General features: G+C 41.0%; 1 protein-coding gene across 2 annotated transcripts; it reads left to right on the forward strand.

The window, feature by feature from the left end:
* Positions 1 to 1,763: 1,763 nt before the first annotated feature.
* On the forward strand, positions 1,764 to 23,962 carry pex5 (peroxisomal biogenesis factor 5). 2 transcript variants are annotated; one of them, XM_079503327.1, is made up of 16 exons: positions 1,764 to 2,036; positions 4,433 to 4,590; positions 5,069 to 5,107; positions 5,794 to 5,911; positions 7,944 to 8,090; positions 8,489 to 8,573; positions 11,173 to 11,263; positions 11,618 to 11,740; positions 14,009 to 14,092; positions 14,561 to 14,680; positions 15,702 to 15,845; positions 16,150 to 16,220; positions 16,959 to 17,174; positions 18,768 to 18,933; positions 20,764 to 20,921; positions 21,296 to 23,962. In XM_079503327.1, the coding sequence occupies exons 2-16, from the start codon at positions 4,477 to 4,479 to the stop codon at positions 21,534 to 21,536; spliced, it is 1,917 nt and encodes a 638-aa protein (XP_079359453.1). In that variant the 5' UTR covers positions 1,764 to 2,036; positions 4,433 to 4,476; the 3' UTR covers positions 21,537 to 23,962. The 2 variants fall into 2 exon arrangements, with proteins under 2 accessions (XP_079359453.1, XP_079359454.1); XM_079503328.1 differs by lacking the exon at positions 11,618 to 11,740.
* The last annotated feature ends 127 nt before the right edge of the window (positions 23,963 to 24,089 follow it).

The following is a 24,089-nucleotide window of genomic DNA, read 5'->3' on the forward strand; positions in this document are numbered from 1 at the left end:
ATGACGTCCTGAGGCAGAACAATTTCTTGTTGGATACACACCACTCTTCAGGTGCTGTAAGTGATATGTTTTGGTTAAAAAAAAAAGGTTCGTGTTGAATGGTTCTATTATCTGATAGGGTATAGCTTATTGCTATATAGTGTTTGTTCACAACATAGTTCTCCCTGTAAACAGAAAGAGAACTGATTCACCATGAGAGGAATTCATTTATCAATTTCAATTGTGCATTGTTCCAAGTCCAACTTTGCCTAGACATTAAAGGACCACTTCACCACTTTTCAACCTATCTTTTAGTATCTTCATATAATAGGTCCTCACTAATAATCATGATAAAATGGGACGATTTTTTTCTACTCAGTCTGTGTCTCATAGGAGGGCTGTGGGCAGTTTAGAAACCGTCTTCCAGTGACATCATTAGGCAGATTTATTTTTAAACGAGATTTCTTTACAAAAATGTTTTAGATTTTCATTATCGTGAGAACGATGGCTTCCATTTTCGCATTGCAACTTTTCAGGACTAGAAAGCCTGCAGTTTCTATTAGCTTGTATTCCCCATCGATGATGTCACTGGAAGACGGTTTCTGAACTGCCCACAGCCCTCCTATGAGATACAGAAAACATTGCACCATTTTTTCATGATTATTAGTGAGGACCTATTATATGAAGATAGGTTGAAAAGTGGTGAAGTGGTCCTTTAATATTTGTTTAATTGTGTTTATGCTGTATCAGTTCTCTTTCCTGATTAGATGAAATTTCAATATACCCGGTATAGTTTTCCTGGTACTTTCTTCTCTTTTCCTTCTTTCTCTCACTCTCAGAGAGAGAGAGAGAGAGAGAGAGAGAGAGAGAGAGAGAGCGCAATAACATTTAATTATTCAAATAAATCACCTCCTTTAAATGTGGACTGGAAAAAAATGCTTGAATGAAAAAGACATTGATGTCATTGTCAATGTGTTTAGAATCTAAACATGTTGACATCAATGTTTTTCATTAGCCTACATAAACACATCTAAAACTTTAGAATAGTGTCCCACAGTCCACTCTCTACATCAAATGGTTACTTCAACTTTTACTTGGTTGGACTTTGCATTATTGCCCAACAACATTCCTCCAATAGTCCTATGTCTCTCTATATGTAATTTTCAAGGTTACATGAATTAGTTGATTATGGTCAATAGTGAGTAGTTTTATGTTTTATGTACAGTTGTTACATTGTTATAAACCAGCTACATTGCTATACATAATAACATTAGTGTACTTGTACGGTACCTCTATTAGATTATGATTTAGCTCCGTTCCCTGCTGTCAGATGTAACACTGAACTTCATAACTTATCAAATAGTGTGACTCTAGAGGGCGCTGTTTGCGTGATCGATATAGATAAAAGAAGATGCTTTGCACTGTATCCCATCATATTCAATTGGCTTTAGACTAAATTGTTATGTTATAGTAATAGATTAATTTGTCAGAAACCAATAAGCATTCTTAGGCTTTTGAAACCTGGTTTTAGTGGAAAACTTGTCACCAAGTTCAAGTTGTTGTTTCTTGTGTCACCTTCACCAATTGGTTCAAGTGTAATGCTTTATTGGGTCGTCCACTCACAGTTAACAGTCTTTGTATTGCGTTGTGCTTGAAATGTACTGTAATTCTGCAAACTGTTAATAAATATTTCAATCAATCAATCAATCAAACCTGCCAAGCAGTCGATGTCGAAAAAAGGAGACATCTGGAATCAGTATTCGATAGGTCACTGAATTAGGTATAACACCCACAAATGCAACAAGCGTGATGCTTTCCTGCGTAAACCGGGTCTGAGAATAGGAAACCCATTGTACGCTTTAGAACGAGTGTTCGGTGGTTTTTAGTGGGTCATGGGGGAAGGAGGTAAATAAAGGGACACGCTGCTAATAAAATACACAGGGAGATAGCTTAGAAGTGTGCTTTTACTTGGAAGTTGGCGGCCGCGACAACTTTGCCTCTTAATAACACGATCATTAAACCAGACAAAGAAGAGGAGAATAGGACCCCCAGGAGAGGTAGGTGGCAAGATGAACATCATGCTTCTGCTACCATATACACATAGAAGAATGCAGTACAGCTAGCTAACAGTTAGCTATCTCTACAAACCCAAAACAGGCTGCTGCTGATCACTGTCTAGCGCACCTTTGTCGTGTCTCATCATGTGAATTCGCTTCCATTTTACTTTGCTAGCCTGTGAAGTTTAACAGTATATAATGTTATTACCTATAACATAGGCGTAAGTTGTTTAACAATGTCCACAATCTGCCCACACTTGCAGCAAAGCTAACGTTGTAGTTTTCCAGACCTGGGGCAAAGCAAATATAGCTGTCTGTATGTTGTGTTCAGTCTTTTTTCTTGTCCCCATATGATTGTCCCCTCGCCTGTCTGTCAGGTAGAGCCCGAAAAGTATAGGTACGCTTTAATAGGCATGCCTATGATGATGATGATGATGAATGAATGATTGTCTTAATTGGTGTATGGTTGATTTTGTTGACTATGAATGGATTTAGGATGTTGGACAGACAAAATGAAAACACACACACACACACACACACACACACACACACACACACACACACACACACACACACACACACACACACACACACACACACACACAGCCATTGGCAGTGTGATGGATAGGTTGAGGCATACAGTAAGTGACCAAGTGTCTACAATAATTGCAGTAGTGTGTATTCATATCTTTGTCTAATCCTCGTTGTGCGTCCCTAATCATATACAGCATAGTGGCAATGAAAATAGCAAATCTCTAAATCTACAGACCATCCCTACTTCCCTAAGACAAAGAGTGTGAAAGAAAAACAGACCGACAGACTACCTGTAAAATGTAACACCTCAGCACATAATTGGCTGAGTGTTTTTTTTATTTATTTTTATTATTATAATCTATTGCATCTAAGCATGTACACTGTACAGTGAGTGCTGTCAATGACAGGGTCTTAGGTTTCTGCTTTATGGAAAATGTCATCACTTTCCGGCACAGAGAGGGTCTGGCGAGGCAGAGCTGTTATTGTGTCTGCTGTCCTAGATACAGTTTACACTGAAGGTCGGCTGTGTGAACACAAGTGTTTGTTTATTAACCACCTCTCATTGAGTTGATCAGCTGCTAAACCACCAGGGTGAGTGAAGTAATTCAACTAATAAGGGAAGTGCCAAACTCTGCATTATTTGTTTAAATTATACATTCTTTGTGTGTTGTGATAATAGTTGTGTGTGTGTGTGTAGTGTTATACAGTACTGCATGTGTACCGTACTACCGTAAGGCTACAACTATAGATTATTTTCTTAGTGATTATTTTCTTGATTACCTTTTTTGATGAATTGAGAAGCTGGTTTTAAAAATATATATATTTTAAACATTTTCTATATCGATGAATCAATTGACCAATTTAGCTGGATTTCATATTTTGTGGCACAATGATGCAACAAATACTGAAAATAGCAAAGCACAGTAGCACACACCCTCACAAAAGCTTTGCATTACAATGTGTTGTGAGCTTGTAGATCTGGAATTTGTATTATTTTTCTTTTTACATTTTGAAATATTTTGCCTATAATAACATGCCCAAAATACTGATAGCTTATTAATCTATTATTTTATTAAATTCATGATTATCGATATTTGTTTTGAATAGATTAAATCTGTTAGTTCGATTAATTTTTGTACCCCTAGTTTACTGTATCTATTAAAGGTCCTGCCCTGTGTTTATCGAGACCACACGGATACAAACTCCTAAACCAATGGATATCAGATCCTAATTCTAGTTTTCTAGTTGTGCCAGCCTGAGCTTGGAAATGGTGAGGAACACACAACACATGAAGCTTGAAGTTGGTTGTGTCTGTGACATGTCACAGAGGGGCATAATGGTGCAGGGGAGAGTTTGCTTGGCCTGCCTGATCCTTAAATAGACCACCGTATCTCTCAGCATTCTACAGCTCTGAATATGATATGGCTCTGGTTGACTTTGTTTATGTCAGTGACTGAGAAGGGATAAACATTCCCTAGTTGTGATTCTTTTCAAGGGAGTAGAGTAGACATAAAACCTTTTCTTGAGACTAGAGCATGTGATTTGCCAAACTCTTAACAAACTGTAGTCGTCGGTGCAGAGATGACTGTCTGCAGTGCAGTCGAGTTCAGGTTTGCGTTCCCACCTCCCACTTCGGAACCAAGTGTTGAATTGCTTTCCTTTTCAGCGGTACCTACTGCTATCACGGACTGTGACCAATATTAATGCCTTCGTGCTAATTCATTTATGACTACTCCAATGATATCCTTAAAATCTTTTGAGATGTAGATTTGTTTGTTTAATTTAGATGGTTCAATCTGGTGAAGTATTTTTCTGCCAAAACAATGTTAAAAGACTAAAGCCTTTGTCCATTTCCTCCCCAGCTGTAAGGTGGCCTGATTGGGGTTTGCCTCTTCCTGGTGTTGCCATGGCGATGCGGGAGTTGGTGGAGGCAGAATGTGGGGGAGCCAATCCCCTCATGAAGTTGACCGGTCACATGACCCAGGAGGGAGGGGCATGGAGGCACCGGTCCACACCCACAGTAAGTCATTGGAATGTAAAAATTAACATAATATGGAATGCAGGGGTTGACAGTGACACTAAGGTCCCAGAGGCACTTGCCCGTCGGGCAAGTACAGGTCATGCTCTACTTGCCCTCAGGTCATGGCAACTTGCCCCCCCCCCAAAATATTTTAATTGTTAATTACCGTTCATTTTAACTTGTATGGACATAATATGGACATAATATATTAGAGTTTTTTTTTTTTTTTTATGAATAAAAACTATACTATAACATGAAAGTAGCCTGCATGGCAAAATGTACACTTATTAGCTCACAGACCCCCAAGACATGCACCACAGAAATTATAGACAGCTCCCAAATATTTTTAAGTTGCACAGTTTTCATCAGGCTTATTAAACTGATAACTAGTGTTAATCTATGAAATTTGCTATTTGATAACAAACTTACAGAGATTGTCTGGTCCTAACTTTACCTTTTGTCCTCTCTTTTCCTTAAGATTGCCCCCACATCCATTGAAATAGCAACTGAAGAAGAGGTTAGTGTTCATTGCAGTCTGTGTTCGATTGATGTTGTTTTCTTTCTTTGTGACAATGTATTCAGTTCGATGATGGAATTTTCTGTGGAATCACAAAAGTATGACTACTACTACTACCGCTACAAAGAGATGTGCTCCACCACCAATATCCATCCAGCTCGTTCCATGGCCAGTTTGCGTTGAGTACAGCATCTTGCAATGGGTCTGGTCCACAAGATTCGATACACCACCAAGATACCCATGTACCTGTCTAAATACTTCCTAAATTAATTTCGCTCCTATGCCACCAAAATGTGGAACGCCCTATCAACAGTCAATAAGACATGTGAATCCCTTGACTCCTTCAAAACCGCTCTCAAAGGGCACCTACGGACGGCTGCAATTCGAAACTGGCCCCCGTAAAACCTGAATCCCCCACCCACCCCTTTTTCCCCTCACTGTATATGTTTTCTTTTTCCCTTTTTTCCTCCTCTATGATGATTTCCTGTTTTTGGCTATATAGAAGAGTATATTTGTACGTCTCTAATTGTTATGATGAATTGAACATGGTGGACCCTATAGTAAACAAGTGTAATGCTTTATGGTGTTGTCCACAGTTAACAGTTTTGTATTGAGTTGTGCTGTGTACTGTAATTATCCAATCTCTTAATAAATTCATCAATCAATCAATCAATCAATCTTTTCAGTTGGTGAATGAGTTCCTGCAGGCCCCTCCACGGCCCCCACACACCTTTGACATGGGCCAGCTCCTGGAGGAGATGCAGCAGATCGACCAGCAGAACTACAGACAGGCTCCACAGAGAGGTTCACTTATAATAATAATAATAATAATAATAATAATAATAATAATAATAATAATAATAATGGATTGCATTTCATAGCGCTTTTCTATGCACTACGTGCTTACTCAAAGCGCTTTACAATAGTCCATTCATTCATACATTGGGAGGTGAAGCGGCGAACAGTTGACGCCAGCGTCCTCACTTCCCACATTCACACACCAATGTGGCAACCACTGGAGGCAAGGTGGGGTTCAGAGTTTTGACCAAGGACACTTCGACATGTGGACGGGAGGAGCCGGGATTAGAACCGCCGGCGCCGACCCACAGATCGCTGGACGACCTGCTCTACCTCCTGAGCCACAGCCGCCCCCATTTATGTATTTTACTGCAGTGGGTCCCAAAGTGGGGTCCGGGGACCCCCAGGGGGTCCCTAGCTAAATTATATTTTGGAACCAAATGGACCCGTTCGGGTCCATTTGGTTCCATTTGTACACTCTCAGAGTTAAATTAACAATTGATTTTACAATATAAATTGGGGGTCCCAGAGATAGAAATGCCATTAAATGGGGGTCCGTAGATTAATGCATGTCAAACTGGGGTCCTTGAAATTTAATCGGGTTGAGAATCACTGCTGGAGCCTAAAATAAATCTTCTCTTATGGGGGTCTCTGGCATATATTTTCTAATGGGGGTACTTGGGCTAATGAGTGTCAATTTGGGGGTACTTGACATGCAAATGTTTGGGAACCACTGTTTTACTGTACTTCCTGGGGATGTAAAACCTGGTGTGGTTTCTCTTTCCTCATTCATCATTTCCTCCAACTATTTCTCCCGCAGTCTGAAACTAGCTGGTTCCTGTTCCAAAGAGGTTGATTTGAGATGGAAGATATGTTATCTGGATACTTTCCAACCCCATCATAAATCAAAATATACTGTAGGTCTTGTTTGGTAATGTTTTACCAACATTACCAACCTAAACGAAGCCTTTACATCCCCTAAATACTAGTCTGACTAACACCAACTGCTTGGTATAGAATCAGAGAGTTGTGATTTGTTAGCTTCAAGATGGAGATGTATCCATCCAACCAGCATAGCATCCGGCACAATCCATTCATTATCTATATAATTACTATGCTGACAAAGTCAAAGGAGCTTTTTTATTTAAAAGATATTTTTGGATCTTCTCTGTCTTCATTTGGTTAGTACAGTTAGACAGTAAACGGGGAGATAGAGACGAAGTGACACCCAACAAAGGTCAATGGGCTCGGGAATCGAACCTGCGACTCCAGCCTGTAGTGCTAGTTCTTCTGTCAAGAGCTGAGTGAGGGAATAAAAACATTTCTGCACTGAAATTTGTTTTATTTTTGAAGGTGGGGTTCGTCACCGATTGGGACTTTACCCTCCTCAGCTCTGATTGTTATTTAAGCTGATATAAAGGGCTCATTAGGGATCCAAAATGGATTTCTGAATTTACTATTATACATATATTGTGGTTTTAATTTCCACAATTTGATTTCTCATATAATTTAAATCTATTAATTGGCAATTCACAATTGCTTAGTAACTGCAGTGATCATCTGCACTTTATACATTCATGCACTCAGTCACCACACTAAATTACTTCATATTATACACTCACTAAGGAGACTAAGGAAACAAGCTGTCAGCTTTTTTGTGTTATCCTGTTGATTATGGTTGGTCAGATGTATGTTATTGTGGCATATGTTCTTTCATAAACAACAAAGCAAATCAATCACTCAATCTAAGCCATAGGATGAACATTGTGTGTTATTCTGAAAGTTTAGGCTTGACAATTATGTCACAGTTATTACATAATCGCCTAATCGCAATTATGTTTTGCATAATCATCAATTGTTTCCAAGTCGAAAAATGTCCATACATTTTCAATAGCAGATCTAAAAGCTTATAACGCGTGTTGTGTAAGCTTTTAGCATTTCTGCTATTATGTAAATTTTTTAATTTGTAATTTGTTAATCGTGACAGCACTAATGTTAGCGCATCATTGCCGTTTGTCTCATTCTGTCTAACTAACAGCTCCAGGTGTGGCAGCGTTGGCTCTGTCTGGGGACTGGTCGGCTGAGTTCCTGTCAGGTGCTGACTCTGCCTCCTCCACGGGTGTGACCGGGCTCGGTGACACAGCCGACGCAGACTGGACAAGAGAGTTTATCGCTGAGGCTGCAGGTAGCTTTGGGTTGCATACGGAGATGAGGCTATCATCTCTTTCTGTTCACAGTTTTCACCTTTTTCCCCAGATTCTCTTTCTCTCTCTCTCTCTCTCTCTCTCACACACACACACACACACACACACACACACACACACACACACACACACACACACACACACGTGCACACACACACCGTAAGTCATTTTAATATAATTTATTTTAAGCGCGACCTATCCCCTGGGGGTGGATTGCACATTCACTTTAACTAGTAAGGCCTTGGTTTAAAGACCGCATACATTTTTCATTCCATTTTGGAATGGAAATGTGATGGTATAAGATAAGTGCTCCACACGTATCAGTTTGGCCCCAGCTTTTGACGAGGTGGGATACGTGGGTGTCTTTCTGTGTTCTTAGATCCTGGCCGCTGGGCAGAAGAGTATCTGGAGCAATCGGAGGAGAAGCTGTGGCTGGGAGACCTGGGAGAAAAGGACCATGAGTGGTGAGGTTCAATATTCTGTAGCTTAATGCCATATGAGCTAATGGGTATGGTGCTGTGTGCATTGGTTCTCTCTTTCTCTTGTGCATGTAACAGGCAGACAAGCACACATATTTTAGTGTCCATCATCCATAAGCCTCCATACGTTTGTGTTTTCCTGGTGGAGAAATCCTCCCTGGAGCCTGCTGGTCCTAGTCCAGGCCTTGAGGCTACATTGGTAAATGGAAAATGGTGCATTTATATAGCACCTTTTATCCAAGGCGCTTTACATAGATTGTGCATTACATTCACCCATACATTCATACACCGATGGCGGCAGAAACCATGCAAGGCACCAACCAGCACATCAGGAGCAATTAGGGGTTCAGTGTCTTGCTCAAGAGTTAGTGTCTTACACTTCGACACTAACTCTGGGGGAGCCCGGGTTCGAACTGGCAACCTTGCGGTTGCCATCCAGCCACTCTACCCCTGAGCCACCGCCTACATTGCAGCTTACCAGACAGTAGCAACTGAAATGGTCCATGTTTGGGGTGGCTGTCTCTTTAATAATCTACTAATCTGATGCTCTAGTCTAGGCCGTCTGCATGACCCTCTGCAGATCACATGCCAAGTGGTGATGCATTATCGGATGATCTCTGCTGTGCCTCTGTAGAAGGTCCATAGGATCTTCTTGGGCTCCAGTATGCCAAATTCCTTCAGCCGTCTGAGGTGAAAGAGGCTTTTGCTTTTGCCCATACTCTTCACCATCTTGCAGTCGACTGAGATATTTGATGTGGAAGAAAAATGCATAAACACACCATAAAATACAATTAAAAAAAAGTGAACGCAAACTAAAACGAAACAAGTCCATCCAGTATAATCACAGAGTGGGAGTCAAGGGAACATACCAAGGGATTAGGAAGCAGAATCTGTATCTGGTCCAACTGCAAAGAGAGAGAAGGCCATACGTGTGGGTGCAGAGGAGAGGACTGAAAGGAAGAGAAGAATAGAGATGGGGCATGCACTGCCAGAAAAAGGCTCTGAGACCTTAAGTATGCTCCCGTTGAATTGATGCTTTTGTTGAGATGCCGCTCTGTGCCTGCAGATGCGATGGTCTTATCTGACGGCGCTAGTCACCGCCGGTCACACTGCCACAGAGGAGCTCCGTCATGATACTCCATGAATAGGAAATGAATGCATGAAGTGCTTGAAATGCTGACGCTCAAATGTCTTTTTTATTTATTTAATTATTTTTCAAGGTTGTGACATTTCATTCCCGCTGAAAGCACATATTGTGGCGCAACGAAGTATTCACTTGCATAATGGTGCACTTAATGGATATCTTAGAACCTGTTTAAGCTGAATCGGTTGTATATCAGCTCCATCTTAGCAGAGAAGTCACATGTGATTCATCCACTACGTTGTCCTATATACTGTACATAACATGACACTACTACTGCAGTGATGAAGGCCTAATAGGCTGAAATGTTACTGCTCAGGCTTTTGCAGCTCATCCAGAACGCCACAGCCTGCCTCCTCACTGGCAAAAAGAAGATGGATCACATTGCTCCTGTTCTGGCCTCCCTTCATTGGCTTCCGGTCCGCTTTAGAATCCATTTGAAGCTTTTAATGTTTGTTTTGAAAGCTAGTAGAAATGGGCTTGCCCCCTAATTCCTTGCAGATCTTCTTCAGGACTACACTACACTGCTGCTGGTTGTGCACACCATAGACATACAGTATACATAGACGTAGACGCCTCTTCCGGCTCTGGGGCGTGTGTTCTCGAAAGGGGGCAAAGCTTTCCCAAGATTCCTTGCGAAGCATAGCGGAAGCATGCCAAGCTTCCGGCGCACTTCCACCCCAGAGTGTAAATTGTTCAACCCTCCCGGCGACACACATGGCTCCAACGAACTGCAGCGGCCAATGAGGCATCTATTTTTGAGTGGCGATGAAGGTGAGGACGCAAATTCTGGCCGGAATGAGATGATGTATGATGATAAGAGCACCCCTCACTTCACACGGGTGTGATTTTTCTTTTAAAATATCTATGGTGCCCACGACCAGGATAAAGACCAGAGGTAATCAAGCCTTTGCTACGGCTGCCTGAAGCTCTGGAATAGCCTGCCTCTTAACATTTGAGCATCCCAGTCTACACTTTCAAATAATTTCTGAAGACATATTTATTTTCTCCTGCCTTTGAGCACACCTGAAACTGACACTGTAGGGCCATAGATCTCACCTCACTGTTTTCGGCTGTGTGTATTTTAACTTCTTGTAACTTCTGTATTCAATGTGTTGTGTATTTTGCTGTGTTACTGTTCTCTTGCTATGTTGTATAGCACGTTGGTTGGCTTCAGTCATTATAAATGTGCTTTATAAATAAAAGTTGAGTTACCATGTCTTGTTTGATGGCCAAAATATATGTATGCTGCGTGCTACCATGCATGTTTGGATGTATTTTGAAGTATATGTTTTGGGTATTTAGCACCGCAGTAAGAGCTTCTTTCTGTGAAGGAGTGTCCACCTCCTCCACTGCAACACAAGAGACGTATTTCTGTCTGGTGGCATCCTTACAGTATATGACTTGGTTTATGAATAACTCTGTCTTCCGTTGATCTGATAGGACTAAAGAGTATCAGCCAGGAGACGAGTTGCAGCAAACGGCAAATGAACTTGTGTCAAAGGTTGATGACCCCAAGTTACAGAACACTGAGGTGAGCTGTGTGTTTTGTGTGTAGCCGACTCCCTCTTACGTATCAATGTCATACCATTTTTAAAACATTTTTACTTAATTTATCACCATACCCACCCCCCCAGTCTTGTCTGCTTTGAGGAGTGCTGTGAGAGTGTATTTTATATTATATTATAGTTTCCTTGAGGTTTCTATCTCTGGCAATCCTCTGGCAAACCTTATTAGCTTTGTGTACTTTAGTGTATGTGTTATGTTATGTTAATGACCTCAGCGTAAATGTCCCCTGGTGATAGTAATGGCCATTATGTTATTGTCATTATTCTTTTGTTTGTTTTGTCCGGTTTCTTCCCCCCCCCCCCCCTCCGCTGTTGTGTAGTTCCTGCGGTTCATTAGGCAGATTGGCGAGGGCAGTGTGACAGTGGAAAACAGAGCAGACAAACAGCTCACAGATAAAGCTCAGGCCACGGAGGCTCAGAACTGGGTGTCCAACCTCAGCCAGGTACGAGACACCTTCCCAACAAGCATGGGCGGCACGCCATTTAACCACGTGAACCCTAGTGCTCTATATTCTGAGCATGTCGTATTAGGCGAACATTCTGCAAAAATAGGAGCACATTTGGCAAAAATAGGCGAACATTTACTGAAAATAGCTGATATACAAGCTCACAATGCGTCACAAAGCGGTAAGCTTGTAGATCAGCTATTTCCCGCAAAGAGATTTGAGAAAAAGGGAGGGGACCAAGTACAGACGCCTGAAGGACAACGGTCAATAAAGTAAAGTATGTAGGGTTTAAGTGACATCTGCAAGGAGGATATGAGTAAATTAACATACCAGTATTCTTAATAATAATCCCGGTAAGTGAAATGATAGCTATGACCACTAGAACAGATATTATACATTTGGAAAGACATGACGCAACAGAGAAACAATATTAAATGGCAACTTTATTGATAGCTTACCTGAATCCTGTCATTGTATTGTGGACAGCAGGGAAAATTCACTTTGCAGCGACTTCTGTGTCTTGAGAACTCTGGAAATGCCTGAATAAAATAGGGTGTCCCTATAAGAAAAGCAATTGCAAAACATTTTTGTAAACGATGTTCAAAAACTGGAGTAAAGTAAGCAAGACATTTATGAAATAATATAAACATAAACACTTAGAAAATTATAATTAACTTCTAAAATCTCACAATGAATTAAACACATGCATGAATCAATATGACAAGTAAAGACCACAGAAATGGATTACAACATCCCAGTTATTTGGAATGGTACTTACCACCACTGAGCATGGGGTGGCTGCAAATGGGAATTCACTGCTGTGGATTCAATCTGGTTTCACTTTCCCACCACCGATGCCACTAATGTACGCCTAGTGACTCACTGCCCCAGTGTCTGATGCTGGGTAATATGACCACAAAAGCAACCACTAGCTTGTAATATGACCTTCCTTACAGCTGCACATTGCAGACAGAGATGGTCCAGTGAGGAATGGATTCTTGTGAATAGGAAATCTTGTCCTTCTATATTTTCATAATATGTCATATGCCTCCTTGATTCCTCATGACATAACTAGGGTCAGGATGAATCACCTAATTTACATTTTTTCCCATTTAGGACTCCCTCAAAAGATGAGATGTTACATGCCAAAGACGGAGCTAAATAGTGAAAACTCATTGAATTCACTCCCAATACTGTTTCTGCTGAGTCTCTGTTCATAGCTGTGGCACCTAGTGCTTTCCTCTAACTGAGACATCTAATCCCCCCCCGCTTTACGTTTGCCTTTGAACTCTTGGCTTCCCGTTCCCTCGATTAACACCTGCCATCCATCTACTCCCGATTGCAACTACTCCGTCCTACTTCCCCTTCCAACGAACCGAACCCTTCACCATTCACTCCACTCTCTTCCTTAAAACATTGCCCCCTTGCGCCTCTGCTGCCAACCCACCCACCCTTTACCCCATCAAACCCTCCTAGTTCCTGGAGGAGACTGGGGGAGGGAGTCTTCCCTTGGAAAGCCAGCAGAGGTGCGCAACCATTGAAAATACTAAGGCTAAACAGGCCGAGCGGTGGGCCAAAGTCTTCGGGCAGGTATGACCACCACTGGTGTCACGGTGCCATACTCGGCCTTGTGGCAGTTCCATGGCAGTTCCATGGCAGTTCCATGGCAGTGCCAAGGGACGTGGCATTCAAACTCGATGTTGGGTTCATGTCACGATTGTAAGATACTTTTTTAAGCGCAGGGTTTTGTTGTGGCTTCTAATTACAGCTTAGTACTGTAACCTCTAGTGCCCAGTACTTGCAACATGGGTGGTAATGTACCATGGTATTTTCTATATAAAACTATAGGGAGATTCAGTAAGCTGCTGTGAAGTTTGCTGATGTGAGAGTGGGGGAAAGGGTGTGGATCTCTGTTTGTTTGGCTTCTCTTTTCTTTTATATTGTCTTCCCTTCCATCCATTTTCCATCTATTTCTTTGCTTGTTTTCCATTCTGAAACTCGTCCTACTATGCTGTTGACTCATACTGGACACCAATAACACTAGTTACAATAGTTATTTTACATTTTGTTCATATTTTGTAGGGTTTTGTTTCTCATAAATACACACTGCCAAAAACGGCAACGACCAAATCCTGCCAAAAGAATAATTTTGTTGCATAAATCATTGAGAATAATTACATTTAAGAATAGCTGATTCGTAAGCAAATAACGGGTATGTAATTTCTTTTAGCCATAATAGTGCAGCTCTATATTGTTCCCGTCAAGGTGTCAGAGGTGTCGGCTGAGGCCTGGGTAGACGAGTTTGCCGCTTCAGGACCAGACTTCCAACAGGCCAAAGCTGCAGTGGAGGTGAGACTAAAACCCAAAGATGCAAATTCAAACAAAGCTTAGATTAGATTCAGTTTTAATTGCATTAGCTATGGTATGTTTACTTTGTACAAGCCATCTAGAACAGGGTTTGTCGGCCATGCGGTCCGGGAACCTAGGGTTATTATAGTTAGCCTGACAGCACACTGCGGGTTCGAGTCCCGTTGTACGGTCTTTGCTGCATGTCTCTCGCCATCTCTCCCCCTGTTTCCTGCCCATCTCTACTACAGTGTGTGTATAAATAACGGCAGAAAAAGGCCCAAATATATCTCAGAAATAATAAAATAAAAACAACAGGGTTTGTCTGTCTGTATGTATCTACTGTATGTCCTTCCCCCACACTTTTGTACTTGCAGGTAAAGTATTTATAAAGATCGACCTAGATTTAAAAAGAATTTTGGAAGTGATTTGGGTTATATGATCAAAGTGACATTTGTGTGTTTGATCCAGAGTGATGTGGACTTCTGGGAGAAGCTACAGCAGGAATGGGAGGAGATGGCCAAGAGAGACGCGGAGAGTCACCCCTGGCTGTCTGACTTTGACCAGCTACTCTCCACTTCCTATGACAAGGTATCCTCAGTTCCTCACTGCCAAACAGATGGATTTGTATTGAATATTCTGCTCAGTGTGCGTGGGTGCATGTGTATTGTTTTTTGGGGGGGCTGATCTCACCTGATTGTTAACACATTGAGAGCCCACGCAAAACTGCCCAAAATCACTTTCACCTAGAAAATCCATTCACATTTTTTATAATTCAGCTGACTGTGGAGACACATGCTGGAACTTTTTACTTTGAAATGTTTTATAGTTTCTGAGTTATTTAATTTAAACGCCAAATGCATTCTCAATGGCGAAAACACAAACTTTGGCACCACGTGTTTTGATTTTTCTGATTTTTTTTTAATAAAAAAAAAATAATAATAATAAAAAAAAATATATATATGTTTATTTATTTATTTTTTCAAAGACGTCCACAGACGTCTTGGGCTATGCACGTGCGGTAATACCCAAGACGTCCACAGACGTTTTGGGCACAAAATGTGTTAAAAGGGGAATTTGCATTTGAATGAGGACATGATGACACACACAATACATGTCCTGAAAAAGATATAATGCTCACAATTTATATGCAATGTCAGTATCTGCGAATTGGTACCTACAACCCAGTAAGTAAGACTATTTTGGTTATAGCAAAGGGCAAAGGCACTTTTCTGTTGTCTTCCTTCATTCAGTGAAATATTTGGGTACCATAGTAACTTGTGGCAAATGGCTCTTCCTTGCACTTACAGTACAATGCTGTGGTAAACCAACTTCTTCTGGCCTAATGTGGCCTCCACTGTTTAACCAATTTGTTGAAAGTACCTCAAGAGTCAATACTGCATGTCTTGTCACCATGCGCTTACCCGCTGACCATGCATGGAACGCCTGTGTAGCACCCTAAAACCACAGCTCCAGTCATTTTATAATAATTAAAAGACATTTCATGGAATCTGAAATGAACTAAACCAGGCTTTGTATATATTCAAGTAGACCAATTTAAAACCGCCTACAAGAAAACATCAGCTCCATGTCTCTCTTGTATTTGTTCCAGGGGTACCAATTTGAAGAGGACAACCCTTACCTGTCCCACCAAGATCCCCTGGCGGAGGGCCTTAAAAGGATGGAGGCCGGGGACATCCCTGGTGCCGTGAGGCTCTTTGAGAGTGCCGTACAGAGAGAACCAGAAAACCAGCTGGTGAGGCACTTTGGGCTTTGGTTTACTTCATGCTATGCTACATGTATGCTCTCCTCTCTTTGCATAGGTGCAAAGGTCACGTCAAACTCCACGCATATTACGTTTCCTATAGCATTAAGCTGACAGATTTATCGGTGAACTTTGGAATGGTATTCTCTCCGATAGTAGTAAGAGTGGCATTTATTGGGTTGATGGCTGCTTTAAAAATGGTTGAGTGCTTTCTCTTTGTTTGCTTCATATTTTATGGCACGTCTCAGAACAATCAATTGTATGCTGTCGTTTTTCTCTTTCTATTGGATTTCAGGCATGGCAATATCTGGGAACCTGTCAAGCAGAGAATGAGCAAGAATTTGCTGCCATCAGTGCCCTCCGAAGGTATGGACGCAGAATTGCTAAAAAGTTTCTAAAAGTTTAAATGGCTTTGAGGAAAAAAACTCAACCACCAAGCTCACAATGCATTGCATGATCATGATGCATTGTTGTGACTGAGTGTGGAGATCTGCTATTTTTGTAGTTTTTGTCAAATTTTAAGATATTTAAAAAATGCTACTGCTAAACAATGTAGGGATGCCAGGTTGAACGTGGTTAAACTGGCACAATAATCTAATGATGTGAACTTGAATTTAAATTCAATATTATTTTCTTTTCCCCCCCTTCATTATCCCCTCCTTTGCAATTGCTGCCCCCTGGTGTCCCCCTGAGTGCATTGCCCCCCACTTTGAAAACCATTGATCTAGATTCTAGAATCTATCAAGAGAGTTTACCCATGTGGGTAATCGTAAGCATAGGTTAATGAATACAGCAATTTCACCACACAATATATTGTGTGGTAAAATACATTTTGGGCAGGAACCCCTTTTGGTGTTTTAAACATTATGTTATAATTTAGCTATTGAAAAATAGCAGATCTACAAGCTCATAGCGCGCCACCGAGTGGCGCGCTATGAACTTGTAGGTCTGCTATTTTTGAAAAATCGTTAATGTGCCTCAAATCTTTCAGAAAATTGTCATGATCTAGAAAACATTTTTTTTTTTTTTTCGAGGTCATGCCTGAATGGGTTAAGTGGGTGTCTGAGTATGCTCGTATTTTGATTGTCTCTCTGCCTCCGTTAGATGTATAGAACTGCAGAATGACAACTTGACTGCTCTGATGGCGCTGGCTGTCAGCTTCACCAATGAATCACTGCACAGGCAGGCCTGTGAGACTCTCCGTGACTGGCTGAGGCACAATCCCAAATACCGCCCTGTTCTGGAGCAGAGCGAACGTGAACGGGAGAAGGATGGTGCCAGAGAGAAGGAGAGAGAAAGATTTGGATCGCTGCTTCCAGAGTGAGTATAATAGAAGAGGGGAGACAAATTGCCTTTAACTCAGATCAGCCAACGCAGGAAAGCTGGAAGTACCCTCACTAAAAACGCCGGGACAACGCTCCACACGTCCCAAACTCTTCTCCCTTCTGGCCCCAAAACTGTGGAATGCACTTCCCGTTGCAATCAGAACTGCAGCATCACTCCCAATCTTCCGCCGTAGTCTGAAAACCCACCTTTTCAGACTCCATCATGGCCCATAGCACTTACCCTACCCCCTTAGATAGATAGCACTTTTTAGACTTAGATAGCATTTGAAACAGACTTATAGCATGTCATGTAGACAGCACAATAATTGCATTGTATATAGTCATAGCACTTCATAGTACATATGTATAGCATAGTATAGTATATATGTATAGTTTATATGTTTAGTTTCATTATATAGATATGTTCTAGTTACGTTCTTAGCTTACGCATGTTTCATGATAAATGCATTTTATATATGTGATGTATCCCCATGCTTTTTTGTTCTTGCCTAATGTAAGTCGCTCTGGATTAAGAGCGTCTGCTAAATGCCTAAATTGTAATTTCATGGTGGTAGACTTTCATTTCATTTATTTATTTCATTTCAGTTATGGTTTTACATGATTATATACATTTTACTTTTTACATAATTATTCCATAACAGAAAAGGAGCAGGAAGAAGATAAATCTTATTGATACCTGCCCCTATCTATCCTATATATAAAAAACATCTAATTGATGCTGCTACCAACCATTAGTTTTACATCACCATGATTACATCAAATAAAAAAAGAGAAAACAAACAAAGACAAGAAGAACATAGAGCTCAACAAGAGAACAAACAAAACAAAGCAAAGCTGAGGGAACAAAATAAAAAAATAAATCTAACCTTCTAATTCATAATTCATCCCTTTTTAAACACTTTCTTAAACTGAAACACTGTTGTACAACTCTTCAACTCCTGGTTTTGTGAATTCCATAACTTTATACCTTTAACAGAAGTGCACATTTGTTTTAGTGTTGTCTGAGCGAACAGATGTTTAAAATCATGTCTTCTTCTATGGTCCTCATCCTCTGAGCTAAACACAATTACTTCTGTAACTGTATTGGCAATGATCTGTTTTTCGCTCTGAACACCACTAATAATGTTCGTAATTCAACCAAGCCTATTGGTGTGTGTGCTCTGAAATCTTCTTTAGAAACAGACAAGATAAAATAGATTCATTAACAAATGGAGGTATTCTACAAATTCTAGATAATAGTTACAAAAATAATGCTACGCAAATACGTTTGGGATATTGGTAGAATGTTGGGTAAAGAATTGGGAAAAGCCCAAATTTTGTTGAAATTGTAATTTATGCTCAACTTTACAAACATTATTGCTGACTCAAAAAAGTTTTTAAAGCTGGAATCCAGAACTGAATAAAACATTTGAACCCATCTGTATGGTACAGTATGTTAATACAATCTCCCATGACCAAGAAGGCCTTCTGAATTGGAAGTGGTAGTATTGACAAGAGTTAACATCCTGGGTAGGACATGAAACGTACAGATTGCAGCTCTTCATCCCTCTCTCTCGTTCTTCCTCAGGTCATTGTTTACTGAGGTCCAGTCTCTGTTCTTGGGTGCGGCTAATGCTGATCCGGCCCGGGTGGACCCACAACTTCAATGTGGCTTGGGGGTCCTCTTCAACCTGAGCGGAGAGTATGACAAGGCCGTGGACTGTTTCACCGCTGCCCTCTCTGTCACGCCACAGGTTGGACTTTTATTTTCTTTTTTACCAATCACAACACACGTTTCAGGCACAGAGAATGTAAACCGATCTGTAAAGCCTCAATGTATCTTCCTTGGGCAGTACTTCCACCATATTCCAGTACTTAGATCTCACCCAGAATGAAGAATACCCAAAATGCCATTCTGCATTCTGTGTTTGTGTACCAGAACAAAGTAGTTAAGGGGCATTGCCAAATACTATTGTTGGCAGCAAAATGGAATATCCTCAGAGCTATTACAGCATTTCTACAGTGTTACTGACTAGTAGTAAGTAGCCTTGCCGAGCCATGAGGCCCATAGGGCAGGAGCCTATCTCCTGTTTCTGTAGCGTGAGGCAGCTTTATGTACAAGTACACCCCCTGGACATGACGCTAGTATGTCGCAGGGACTTACCCCCAATCCAACCCTTGATGCCGAGTGCCAAGCAGGGAGGCACTGGGTCCCATTTTTTTTAGAGTCTTTGGTATGACCTCCCAGTCCCAGGGCGGACACTCAACCACAAGGCCACCGATCTGGTCTACTGACTAGTACTGACAAAAAAAAATCTTTCATTTGTATACAATATACATGCATATACATAGGCATGAATAAGTGAGAAATCTTGACAACCATGTAGTCTTGTGCAAAGGTTAAAATGTAATAGAGCACCAAAGTCCTGACGTCACTCACTCGTCCCCTCGATTCCCCTGGTTCACGGAAGTAATTTCTCTATGGAGAATAACATGGGGTCATCTTAAAATAATATTTCATATAAGCGTTGTGGTCCAAAAATAAACAAGCTGTCTCTGCGTTATTGTCAGGGAGATGTCTCTATCGTTTGCGACCGTCAGTCACTCATATTATGATACAGTTTGTTTCTAGCAAAAATGTAACTAATGCAGTAGCAGTAACATTAGCGTTGATTCGTTGAGTCAGTTCATTCTTCATATCCATATGAGTGCATCCTGGGTGATTTGTTTATTTTTCAAACACAGTTCTTATATGAGGCGATCTAAAATCCCCTTATGGGGATTACAATACAAATAAAAAGTACATGAACCAGGGATTTGAGCCCTCTACCGATATTGATGTCAGACTTCGCTGCTCTATTTAGATAGCATGCTCTTTAGACGCATGCAGGTTCATTGTGTTGACCTGGCATCCTATTGTTTGTATAGTTTCAATGTACAGCTTATTTATTGTCTGATATTATACTGTTTGGTACAGGGGTTCTCAACCCGTGGGTCGCGACCCCTCGGGGGGTCGCCAAATTATTTTGGGGGGGTCCCCAAATAATTAAAAAAAAAAAAAATGTATGCAACTGAATGACTAGAAAATGGAAATGAAGAGTTTACATATAGTACACATAGTACATGCATACACCTTCCCTAATGATAATATCTGGTTTCAGTATTTATTTATGGTGTATTGTCTCTATTATTAAGGTTATTGTAGCAGTCAATTTATATTGGGGGTCGGGAGGGGGCGGGGCGGGGGTCCCGAGTCGTTGCCAAAGCATTTTCGGGGGTCCCCGGCCAAAAACGTTGAGAACCCCTGGTTTAGTAGACTGATGCTAGGTTCTTGGTTTACTTATGATCCTATATTACTAAGGCACTACACTGTCTAACTACATTTGATGTATGTGTTTACCTTACCTCGGTCTTCTAAATGCATAAAAGTTGTAATGGCACTCACTGGCCACACTTTATGGGATTATTGCTGTGCAGCTCTGTACTAACTTGCTACATCTGTGTCAAATGTTCCCTGTGCACATCATAAGCTGTCAATTTTTAATTTAGTGATTTTCCCTGTCTCTTTTCCCTTTTGCTGTCAGGACTACCTTCTGTGGAATAAGCTGGGTGCCACACTGGCCAATGGGAGCCGCTCGGAGGAGGCAGTAGCCGCCTACAGGACAGCATTAGAACTGCAGCCAGGGTTTGTCCGCAGTCGATACAACCTAGGAATCAGCTGTGTCAACCTAGGAGCACACAGGTGAGGGAGATGTGTTAAGTGTGTGTTTTGTGAAGGGGATAACCGCTAAATTCAGCCAGATTATAGTGGTTTCAAGTATACAAATAAATGCATTGTCATCATCTCACTGAGTACATTTTCAATTATACAAATAAATGCATTGTCAACATCTCACTGAGTACATTTTCAATTATACAAATAAATGCATTGTCATCATGTCACTGAGCAAATTTTCATGACACATATTCCTGGTCCTGTTTTTTTTTTTGTTCCAAAATTAATGGGACTGCCTGTTATCTGAATCATCCAGCAGATTCAAACTGAAATTTGTCCATCACACAAATTTAATTTCCCATCCCCTGCTCATCCTGCCTTCTCCTCCCCACGCTCTGCAGGGAGGCTGTGGAGCACTTCCTCGAGGCCTTATCCCTCCAGAGGCAGGCTTCGGGAGACGGCGCCACTCGGGGACCCGGAGGGGCCGCGGCGACCATGATGTCGGACAACATCTGGTCCACCCTGCGCATGGCGCTGAGCATGATGGGCGAGAGCTCTCTGTACACGGCCGCTGACCACCGTGACCTGGACACGTTGCTGGCTCACTTCTTCCAGAGGGAGGTGGAGGGCGGGTCAGATTGAAGAACGGGCACGGCTGAGGACGGGACCGGGAGAGGGCTGATAATATGCGAGTGCTTTCTGTCAGGAACAAAGTGTTTGGCTGAGGTGGAGGAGAAGTGAGTGAGGAGGACGGGAGGAACGGGGATAGAGTTGTAGAGAGATGCTGTACAAGGTGTCTCGGAGTGGATGGAGCTGGAAGAGAGGACAACAAGGGAGGGAGGTGTAGTGAGTGCGTAGGACACTGAATCATCCAGTACACAAAAGGGAATGGATCATGTACTCTCACTGGGTCTCTTCACGTGCATACAATATTCCAGTTACCGTCAATAATCAGGTAAAGGTAATACTTTGACTAAAGGTCAACTTCCCTCCATAGCCTTTGTTCACATGTGATACTGTAGCTGGGTTAGAGAAAAATGGGAAAGATCTTTGGTCTGTTAACCAGGTTAAGCCCGGCCCAATTCTGACTTTACTTTTGTTACGATATGATCAGGCTAACGGGTGTACTCGATAATTGCTATAGTCTGCCTTAAAGGGTTTAAGATAAGATTAGCATGCCTGTAAGTGTACCCGGTGTTAATTAATCACCAAATAGACTGTATCATGGACTCATACTGACATACAGTGAAGGGGCAGTTCACCATCTTAACCGTATCTTCTCTCAAACTTCATCGGAGTTGATTCTCCTAGTAAGGTTTTCTCTACACTCTAGTCTAGAGTCTACTGTTGACTAAGACGGTTTATAGTTAACAGGAGGATATGTGTGAGATTATGCCCAGACTAAATCAAGTGTTTTCTGGTGAAATGCCCTTTTTAAGTGACTCTCATCCAATACGAGAGTATTATTCTCTGGAGAGAAGCCACCAGCAGTAATGGTTAATTTATATTTCTTGTATAACCAATGTTACCAAAAGTAACTGATTTAGCAAGCATCAAACAAAACGCAAGGTTGGAAATCAGTTATGTTCGGCAAGCAACGCGGTCGTATGACAATGTAATAAACTGGGCTCAAGTCTCACTGTGATGGCTGTACACACAAACATATTACCAGTCTATTTCAAAATAGTATTGCAGGTTTCTCTTCTAATTTCCTCCCCTTGCACTGAACTGATCAAAACAAAATGGGCTTAATGAAAGGTAACGTCCATTGATTTCAAGTCTTTTGTAAAATAAGATGAAGGATGATGATGGAGTGTCCTTGTGACTTGAAATTGTATGTAGTAACCTGTGAAAGGGACAGTTTTGTTATAGAACTCATTGCTTTCATAGTCCTTGTTACTGATGGCTGGTAAGTACCATTCTGAACTTTACACACATACAGTAGATTTTTCAAGGTACGATATTACCACTGTGCTTACAATTGAAGGGTTTAATTCCAAAATGCTAGATATCCCAACCATACAAAAAAGTGAATCAGTAGCCAATTTAAATCATACAGTGGATATTTACCTCTAAAATGCATATTTTGCATGCACAGGTCTTTAAGTCAGCTATATCTTTGAAAGTTTGAATATACCATAGTAAATTTTTACCACAACGCTACTAGCATGACTGTTGTAACCACAGTTGTCACATTGTTCCAATCAATGCCAGATATGCGTGTTAATGAAACTCTTCATTTTATAAATGGTGTTCTAAAACGTTAGTGGGATTAAGGCTGGGCCAGGTTCACACTACATGATACTGTATCCACCAGTTGGAAGGGCTGAACTGTCTGCTATGTTTGTTTGTCTTTCTTTTCTGCTCCCAATAATGGTTACAAGGACCACTTCACCACTTTTCAACCTATCTTCATATAATAGGTCCTTGCTAATAATCATGATAAAATGGCAGTATTTATTTTCTACTCAGTCTGTGTCTCATAGGAGGGCTGTGGGCAGTTCAGAAACCCGTCCACCAGTGACGACATCGTTGAGCAGATTTTTCTTTTTTTAAACAAAAAAAGAACAAAAATTTGATTTTTATTATCGTGAGAACGATGGTTTCCGTTTTCGCATTGCAACTTTTCAGGACTAGAAAGCCTGCAGTTTCTATTAGCTTGGATTCCCTATCGATGCTGTCACTGGTGGACGGGTTTCTGAACTGCCCACAACGCTCCTATGAGATGAGACACAGACTGAGTAGAAAATAATTGTGCCATTTTATCATGATTATTAGTGAGGACCTATTATATGAAGATGGGTTGAAAAGTGGTGAAGTGGTCCTTTAATAGTCGGCATGATGGACTGAGAACCATAAGACCATGTAATTGTCTCTTTTCCAGGCTCCTCTGCTCTTTTACTTTTTTCAATGCTTCTTGTTGTAAGACAATTTGCTTTTATTGTAAAAATAATTCTATCTGCCATATTGTGTATTGTAACATAATTATTGCACTATTACTTTTTTCAAAACTAGTTAACCTAATTGTAATGTTTAATATAATATTCAGCAATAAAGCTCTGATTCCACATGTCTTGTTTTTTTCAAACACTTTCTCCAACAAATTGGTACAGCTCACTTGAATAGAAATGCACCCTTACACTTTTTGCAAGCCTAATTTGTAATTTTATTAGAAATATTATATATATATAAGTC

This window comes from Electrona antarctica, assembly GCF_951216825.1.
Source record: "Electrona antarctica genome assembly, chromosome: 6".
Taxonomy (NCBI): Eukaryota; Metazoa; Chordata; class Actinopteri; order Myctophiformes; family Myctophidae; genus Electrona; species Electrona antarctica.

Coding starts and splice junctions, on each gene's coding strand:
- pex5 (XM_079503327.1), top strand. CDS start 4,477: ATGGCGATGCGGGAGTTGGTGGAGGCAGAATGTGGGGGAGCCAATCCC. Junction 5,912..7,943: donor CAGACAGGCTCCACAGAGAG/GTTCACTTATAA, acceptor TCTAACTAACAG/CTCCAGGTGTGGCAGCGTTG. Junction 14,681..15,701: donor TCTCCACTTCCTATGACAAG/GTATCCTCAGTT, acceptor TATTTGTTCCAG/GGGTACCAATTTGAAGAGGA.